The sequence below is a fragment of the Topomyia yanbarensis genome, unplaced genomic scaffold (genome assembly GCF_030247195.1).
Source record: "Topomyia yanbarensis strain Yona2022 unplaced genomic scaffold, ASM3024719v1 HiC_scaffold_294, whole genome shotgun sequence".
Taxonomy (NCBI): domain Eukaryota; kingdom Metazoa; phylum Arthropoda; class Insecta; order Diptera; family Culicidae; genus Topomyia; species Topomyia yanbarensis.
In genome coordinates, this window is record NW_026683486.1 from 14,293 (window position 1) to 23,914 (window position 9,622).

Below are 9,622 nucleotides of genomic sequence, written 5' to 3' on the forward strand. Positions count from 1 at the left end.
AAAAGCAAAAAACAAAATGAAAAATGCAAAATGCAAAAAGCAGAATGTAAAGTAAAAAAGATGGGTGGGTAATGTCGGAGACATAACCGGAGTGAAGTAGAATACGCTTTAGGATGTTAATGCGAATGCTACAATTTTGACTATATTCTGATAGGTTATATTAAAACCAGCCATTTCGTTATTTCTAATGGAAATACCGAAATATCGGTACACGTACATCGAAATCTAAAATATACCAACATATTTATCCTCATATGGTAACCCTGCAAAGAGCATTAAATGAGAGTGAATCAATTAATTTGGCAACAGTAGAGAATCGTATATATATATATATATATATATATATATATATATATATATATATATATATATATATATATATATATATATATATATATATATATATATATATATATATATATATATATATATATATATATATATATATATATATATATATATATATATATATATATATATATATATATATATATAAGTTATTTCGCTATTTCCATTAGAAATACCGAAATAACTTATTTTAATAAAACCTTTCAGAAATTAGTAAAATTGCAGCATTCGTATTAACAACTTAAAACGTATGCTACTTCATTTCGGTAATGTCGTTGACATTACCTACCCATCTTTCTAATCTAAAACAGAACAATTGTTTTGAAAACCTAATAATTGCATAACCTAAGACGATTTAAAGCTACACTTTTGTGAAATCTCAACAGAAAACAAAATTACGTGTTAGTCCAACGAGCTTTCTGTCCCGTTCAGGGTTGTTAATCGATAATTAATCGTCATCGTCGATAACGTTAACCACCCGTCAACGTCATCGGAAACTCCGTTAACGATAATGTATCGTCGCCTTCATCGTCATCGTCGATAATTGTATCGTCGTTTTCATCGTCATCGTCGGTTCATCGGTTATCGCGATACATTTTGCGTTACTTTTTCGTTTATTGGGGTTGAAGTTGATGCGGTTAACTTTCAATTGTTTAGAAATAAATAACTATTGAAGGACATGTTGTTGGCAGTTGAAAATCAATAGTTTTGGACATTTTCTATGCACAGGGAGGGGGGGTCCGACGATGTGTCAAAATGGATTTTTTTGGCAACTTTTCGGGAGAGTTTTATATTGAAGGGAAAGTTATTGGCTGTTGACAATCAATAGTTTTGGACATTTTCAATACACAGGGGGTTCGACGATGTGTCAAAATGGAGTTTTTCAACTTATGATGAAAGTTTGTTATATTGAAGAAGTTATTGGTAAGTGAAAATCAATAGTTTTGGGCATTTTCAATGTACCGTCGGTGCATCAAAATAGAATTTTTTTCAACTTTTCGCGAACTTTTTATATGGAAGGGCAGGTGGTTGGCAGTTGAAAATCGATAGTTTTGGACATTTTCAATTCACTCGAGGATCCAAATTGGCAAAAAGGTGAAAGAAATTCTTTAAACCACGAAAAACATTTTTAGTTATAGTATCTTCAGCAAAGTTTATTTATATTTTTTTGCATTTAAAAAGTATTAGTTGGGTGAGTAATCCCTCTAAAGCTGAGAAGAAAGTTTTTGCTTATGTTAATGAAAATAAAAAAAACTTTCTTTGGTAAAGTTGTTGAGAATATCTTAAGTATTAACTTCGCTGAAGAGACTATGTGTCTATCTGTCGATTTTAATTTACATTTGTGGAGATTTTTTTGATATACCCCCTGAAAATTGCTTTTTTCAAAATACTTTTCCTGGTAATTTTGTAGAATTTCTAAATGTTCCAAGATGTTGTTCAGCATAAGAAAATACAGAATTTTTGTAATGTAAGTTTATTTGTATCTCTTACAACTTAGAAGTTATCGAATGTTTTAGTGCCCAAAAAGCGATATTTTGGTACGGAAGCCGCAAATTTCCGCAGACGAATACCAATACGAATCTGTAAAACAAACACTATCAAAATCGTTTGGTGGGCTCTGGCTTACGTTCAAGTCAAATTCGAGTAAATTCCTTCTTTAGCATATGTTTCTTATCTTAGAGATGCAAAATATACAAAAATAATAATACTGTAGTGTAAGACCTCCTTAAGGGATTTTTTTACTAAATGATCAGAACGGGTTATGAGACTTTGTCGAGGAACTAAAGAAGAATATTTTAACCGCTCCGGTTTATTAAAAAGAAAGAAAAAATATATGTTAGTCCAGATGTTTGCGTTTCGACTTCGTCTCTTCAGAACCAGAAAAATATGTGCCGATTTTGTCAATGTCATCGTTTTATCAGCCTATAATTCTCCAAGGGGCTGATAAAAACGGGTCTTCACTGTATTCAAAAAACGATTAAAACTCTATTATGAGACCGTACATAAATTACACTACATATTTAAGGGTAAAAGAAAGAAGCATGAAGCATCTTGTTACATAGTGGAGAGAAGAAACGGAGGAGGGGGCTAAAAGCTTCCCAACTAGAAAAGGAAATCAAACATTGGAAATATGTATGTATATTCTCCTTTTCAAAATCTGAAATTTTCTGGTTTAAATGAAAATTATAATAAAATCTGTTAATCACCACACGACTTAAATGTGTGGTGTAATTTGTGAATGGCCTAATAATAGTGGTTTAGTAGTTTTTTCAATATATGTTTTTGCGTGCTAAAAATTACTAATTGCACAATAGCTCAAAATTTGTTTTCTTCATGGTCGAAACAATATTGATCACCTTTTTGCCGCTTGGAAACACTGTGCACCTGGGACTCTTCCGTGCACCAACTTACTCGAAAAGTTGAAAAAATTCAATTTTGATACATCGTCGGACTCTTCTGCGTATTGAAATGTCCAAAATTATTGATTTTCAATTGCCAAAAACTTTCCCTTCAACATAATACATTTTCCCGAAAAGTTGAAATAATTTCATTTTGACGCATCGTCAGACCCCGCTGTGCATAGAAAATGACCAAAACTATTGATTTTCAACTGCCAACAACAATAGGTATTTATTTCTAAACAATTGAAAGTTAACCGCTTTAACTTCAACTCCAATAAACGGGAAAGTAATGCAAAATGTATCGCGATAACCGATGAATTGACGATGACGATGAAAGCGACGATACAATTATCGACGATGACGATGAAGGCGACGATACATTATCGTTAACGGAGTTTCCAATGACGATACATTATTGTTAACGAGTAACGCCGATAAATTATCGTGAAAAATGTATCGCATTAACAACCCTGCCCGTTGTTGTTGTGAATCATTGAAATTTTGAACATTTCTCTAAACGTTGTGATTGCGATTACAGGAGGAAATGTTGGTTGAATTATATTTATTAATTTCTCCCAATTAATGTTCTATAGATAAACTATGATCATATTTCCTTAGGAGGCGCGTTTACCCCATGTTTTCATAAATAATAATATGCTCGAACCTTATCCAAGCAGGTATCTTAGAGTGGAGTTTTCACAATAATGGAGCTTTTCATTTATGTATCCGCGATATTCGCAAACAAAATAAGTAAAAAGCACATTGCGTCATTTAGCCGCACACAAAATAAGCCGAGCTTAATGTGGATACAATGAATCTGTTTTCTGGACCGTTATTTAACTGAGTTTATAACATGATGATACGTAAAACTTTTTCTCAGTTTGCTCCAAGAACCAAGTATTTTAAAATTTCCCCTGGTAGTGCAAAAATGCTCTATAAACTTGTAAATAAACTTTCCGAAGTAACTCGTATCAAATCATGAACAGAAAATCATATCAGTATCCAATGAGCCAACACCATCTCCTTTACACAACGAAACAACCAGTACGCATTACGGCTTGCCGGAGGAAACACACAGATAAATTCACCACGGTGCACACTGGAACGCGCGTCGGGGTGAATTTATCTGTACAAACACCTGACGCCACATATAATTTAAAGAACAAGAAGCGGTTCTCGCACCAAACCACCCCATCGCCAATCCATTTATTCAGCTTTGAAAAAAATAAGTGTTGTGTGCAAGACACGACCACGATGACATTAAAAATGCAGCCAGTTTTATGAGCAAGCAATATTATCCGTGGCCAAATAAAAACCCGTTAATTCCATCGACTGTTTCAGAACTACACACAGGCATGCTATTCTTCACTAGAGATAAACCTATAGTGTGATAAATTCAAGTTTTAAAAAATTTTGTTTCAAATCCATGAAATGGGAACATAAGTTAATGATGCTCACAAACAAAACCTTACATCTATCTTTAAATACCTGCTATCAAATCTAATGTTTGCAAGCACGATAGAAAAATAACTGGTCATAAATCAAATTATTCGTAAACGAAGAAAGTTTAATATATGTATCTTTATATATTTGGTGGTTTAATTAACATTAACTCTGAAATGTTTTATATTTGGGGTCCTAAAAAGAACGATTTTAAGGGAATCATTCAAATTAACTGTTTTGTATGTGGGGTCTTGAAAAGGACGATTTGTGGGATACACAAACACGCGTGCTATGGAATGAAAAATACTAAACTAGCTAAGGGCTTTTGGTTTAACAAAAATAACATACAGAATGGAACAATTAGTCAGCTGCAAAAAAAGGTTTGCCATCTCTTCCAGCCGCACGTTACTTACACCAGATAAATATTGGGAAATGAAAAGAAACAACCTTTCTCTTCAGCATCTAATATGAAATACTGATAACTTGAAACGTGACATCGGCTTTTATCACTTTCGCACTGATGATGAAAGGACTGCCTTCATGCAGAATAACGAAAAATATTTGCGGATTCTTTTTAGTACGGCTTTCGCTAGCTGGCAGTGTTGCCACATCCTCCAATTTTCTGAAACATTACAGAATTTTGGATTATGTTTCCGAAAGACTATTTTTAATAAATCACAGGTTTTCGCTAATTTCAACCTAGAAATGTACTTTAAGTAGCTGCACATTTTTGTATTGTTTCGGAAGGATAAATTTAAACAAATAACAGATATCAGCAAATTACAGATTGTCAATATACGCACAAGCAACAAATAACGAATATAAACTGCGCAATTGGATTATCGCTATCAATGATTGGAAATATTCCAATTTGTTCTTTATTGTTTGTTATTGTTATAGCCCTTAAAAGGGCTTTTAATTTATGAAACAATTAGTCAGCTTAAACTGAGGTTTGCCAACTCTTCCAGCCGCGCGCTATTTACATCGGATCACCCCCAGCGGTAGCAGTGATCAAATGCAGCACTCATTGCAGCGCATTGTCAACATGCATCATTACTACTGCTATTCTTTACGGTCCGACGTTTGACGGGAGAATGAAGTCGCTCGAGAAATGATATTCTTTAAATAGTCGATGATGACGTCATTCATAGAAGCGTAGTGTGCTGTGCTGGGTGCTCAAATCTGTCGTACGAGACGCTATAGGCACGATGTTACTTGTCTGGCAAAAGAGCAACAACTGATTCAAACAGGCACGCGGCACATTTATTTATAACTTTTCGTGTTCGTTTGAATTACTAACCTGCTCCCTATTGAGGGGATAGATTGACTGATGTATGGGAGTTTTCACGTTTTTCAGATCTGTTCATTTTTGCTTGTTTTTCAATAGTGTGATATTGAAATACAAAAATTGTACGTCATTTCATGATAAGAATCATCAGCACCTGGCGGCAATCATGGTATCTATTACCTACCATCGAAGAATGTGCTGACATGAAACGTAGCAGCTGCTACGCTTACAACGTCAGAACACAAACTAACGAATTTTTCTTGTGTTCTCTTTTTATACCCGTCACAGGTCTTTCGATGAAAAAGAGGCAGTCCCAGCAACGCTTGCTTTTTGAGCGAATTGTACCAACCAATCATGGATCAGATAATTACTACTTTCATAAAATCCATTATTTCCGCTATTTTTAGTAATTGTACATACTACCGAATTGGATACAAAATTGTTGTACATATTTCCAATCAGATAGCGTAATAATCATATTTTTTCATTCAGTACAAAGGCAGATATTCACGTTTAAAAAATCGGGTAAAATTCTGGCAGAAAATTTTGAAACGGGACCCCTATATTGAAACGTTAGAAGTATTCTACTTCAAAAATAAAAAGCAAGAGACCAAAAGCTAAAAGCAAAAAGAAAAAGCAAGAAACGAAAAGCAAAAAACAAAATGCAAAAAGCAGAATGTAGAAAGCAAAAAGTAACAAGCAAAAAGCTAAAAGTAAAAAGCAATAAGAAAAATGCAAAAAAGCAAAAAGGTAAAAATAAAAAGCAGAAAACATAAAGCAAAAAGTATAAAACGAAAAGCACAAAGCAAAACGCAAGAAGCAAAAAGCCAAAAGCAAGAGCAAAAGCAAAATGCAAGAAGCAAAATGCAAAGAAGCAACAAGCAAAAATAAAGCACCCAAAAGCAAAGAAGCAATAAGCAAGGAAGCAAAAAGCAAAGAAGCAAAAACCAAAAAGCAATAAGCAAAGCACAAAATAACAAAAAGCAAAAAACGAAATGAAAAATGCAAAAAGCAGAATGTAAAAACCAAAAAAAAAAACAACAAGCAAAAAGCGAAAACCAAAAACCAATAAGCAAGAAGCAAAAAACAAAAAGTAAAAAACCAAAAGCAAAAACCAAAATGGAAAATGCAAAAAGCAGACAAGCTAAAAGGAAAAAGCAATAAGCAAGAGACAAAAAAACAAAAACCAAAAGGCTAAAAGCAAAAGGCAAAAAGGAAAAAGCAAATAGCAAAAGGTAAAAAGCGCCAAGCAAAAAGCAAAACCCAAAAAGAAAAAGCAAAAAACAAAATGCAAAAAGCAGAATGTAAAAAGCAAAAAATAACAAGCAAAAACCTAAAAGTAAAAAGCAAAAAAAAAACAAAAAGCTAAAAATAAAAAGCAGAAATCAAAAAGCAAAAAGTATAAAACAAAAAGCAAAATACAAAAAGAAAACGCAAAAAAATGAAAAATGCAAAAAGCTGAATGTAAAAACAAAAAACTATAAGTAAAAAGCAAAGAAGCAAAAAACAATAAACAAAAGGCAAGAAGCGAAAAGCAAAAAACAAAAAGCGAAAGGCCAAAAGCAAAAAGAAAAAGCAAAAAGCAAAAAACAAAATGCAAAAAGCAGAATGTACAAGCAAAAAATGACAAGCCAAAGGCTAAAAGTAAAAAGCAATAAGCAAACTGCAAAAAAAGCAAAAAGGTAAAAAAAAGCAGAAAACAAAAAGCAAAAAGCCAAAAGCAAGAGCAAAAGCAAAGCGAAAAGCAAAATGCAAGAAGCAAAAGGCAAAGAAGCAACAAGCAGAAGAAAAGAAGCAAAAAGAAAAGCAAAAAGCAAAGAAGCAAGGAAGCAAAAAGCAAAGAATCAAAAAGCAAAATGCAAAAACCGATAAGCAAGAAGCAAAAAAAAAAACAAAAAGCAAAAAACGAAATGAAAAATGCAAAAAGCAGAATGTAAAAAACAAAAAAACAACAAGCAAAAAGCTAAAAGTAAAAAGCAATAAACAAAATGCAACAAAAAGTAAAAAACTAAAAATAGAAAGCAGAAAACAAAAAGCAATAAGCAAAAACTAAGAAACAAAAAGTAAAAAACCAAAAGCAAAAAACAAAATGGAAAATGCAAAAAGCAGACAAGCAAAAAGCTAAAAGGAAAAAGCAATAAGCAAGAAGCAAAAAAAAAACAAAAAACAAAAACCAAAAAGCGAAAAGCTAAAGGCAAAAAGCAAAAGGCCAAAAGCAAAAAGCAAAAAGCAAAAAACGAAAAGCAAAAAAACAAATAAACAAAATGCAAAAAGCAGAATGTAAAAACCAAAAAATGACAAGCCAAAGGCTAAAAGTAAAAAGCAATAAGCAAAATGCAAAAAAAAGCAAAAAACTAAAAATAGAAAGCAGAAAACAAAAAGCAATAAGCAAAAACTAAGAAACAAAAAGTAAAAAACCAAAAGCAAAAAACAAAATGGAAAATGCAAAAAGCAGACAAGCAAAAAAGCTAAAAGGAAAAAGCAATAAGCAAGAAGCAAAAAAAAAACAAAAAACAAAAACCAAAAAGCGAAAAGCTAAAGGCAAAAAGCAAAAGGCCAAAAGCAAAAAGCAAAAAGAGAAAGCAAAAAGCAAAAAACGAAAAGCAAAAAAACAAAAAAACAAAATGCAAAATGCAAAAAGCAGAATGTAAAAACCAAAAAATGACAAGCCAAAGGCTAAAAGTAAAAAGCAATAAGCAAAATGCAAAAAAAAGCAAAAAGGTAAAAATAAAAAGCAGAAAACAAAAAGCAAAAAATATAAAACGAAAAGAACAAAGCAAAACGCAAGAAGCAAAAAGTTAAAATCAAAAAGCAAAGAAGCAAAAAACAAGAATCAAAAAGCAAGAATCAAAAAGCAATAAACAAAAGCAAAAAACTAAAAGCAAAAATAGAGAGCCAAAAAGCTCAAAGTAAACAGCAAATATCAAAAAGCAAACGGAAAAAGCAAAAGGCAAACATCAAAGAGCAGAAAGTAAAAAGCACAAAGCGAAAACGAAAAGTAAAACGCAAAATGCGAAAGTCAAAAAAACAAAAGGCAACACACAAAAAGTAAAAACCCAAAAGCACAACTAAGAAAGAAAAAATCAAAACGAGAGAAGTAGAAAGTAGAACGCAATCAGCAAAATGCAAAAAAAGTAGAAAGATAAAAAAAGTCAAAATGTTTAGTATTTCTACAATAAACCAAGCAAATCGATGGTTAATAGGATGTAGCTTTATCTGAACCAGCAGATGTTCATTGTAATCAAGAATCGATAAAATCCTGACTGATGAACGAACGACTCCCGCGGAAGCAAGGTCTCGCTAAACGAAAAACCTTGCAGCTGTCGCGTGCCTTTCGTGCCACCTTTTCACTTTAAATTATTCCACAGTTTTCTCAGTTCGCTTTAGGTCCATATTTGATCTGGTAGCATCAATCATTACGCGTGCGCATCTAAGTGAAGATCTTTTCCTTCTTTGCCGCCTTGGCCCAGATAATGAGGTGGTATGCTACGAATCCTAACTTTGATATGCCTACCAAAGACGGTTAGAAGTTCAAATTTACAGGAAACCAGCTAACGATGGCCCAGCGTGTGTATCAGCTATTTTGTGGGGTGAAATCGATTCAGGCTCAAAGTTTCAACAAAGCGCTGGCTTGGGTGTCGTGTGGCAGATGTTTCCACTGCAAAGAACTACGATTGGTCTCTGTGGAAAGAAGCAACGGGACGGAAGATTTTTTTTGTACTGATGCTGGTTTATTTTTTAAATTTTACGATTTTATGCTGATCTCGATTGTCGTTGCTGGTTTTCGAATCTTTCTGATGACCCTCAGCAGAGGCTGCTTTGGACGGACCAACGAAGTACTGATACAGGACAGTGGAGGAAGGGCAGCGTAAAACGGAGAAAAAACATGTGCTCCTTTGCGCACATAACGAGGGCGAATGGCTGATCCGGTGCAAATTGTAACGTATACGTCTACCACCTGCCTCTTATTTTTCGAGGCGATCGATTCCATCAGCGCCATCATTCCCTGTTTGTGTATATTATTCGTTTTGCTTTGGGTCAAAAAACAATCAAAAGCGATTCGTTCCAATCGAACACCCAAGCTTGATGCCGATATGTAAGTTAATCCTTTTCAAGGGACTGATCACTACTGTGAGGAAAT

At 33.4% G+C, this 9,622-nt stretch overlaps 1 protein-coding gene across 1 annotated transcript; it reads left to right on the forward strand.

The window, feature by feature from the left end:
- Nucleotides 1–7,337: 7,337 nt before the first annotated feature.
- On the forward strand, nucleotides 7,338–8,072 carry LOC131695124 (uncharacterized; the record flags this gene model as incomplete). The annotated part of the gene is made up of 2 exons (XM_058983643.1): nucleotides 7,338–7,400; nucleotides 7,950–8,072. Coding segments are annotated over exons 1-2 (186 nt in total), but the record flags the coding sequence as incomplete, so codon positions are not given.
- Between the last annotated feature and the right edge of the window lie 1,550 nt (nucleotides 8,073–9,622).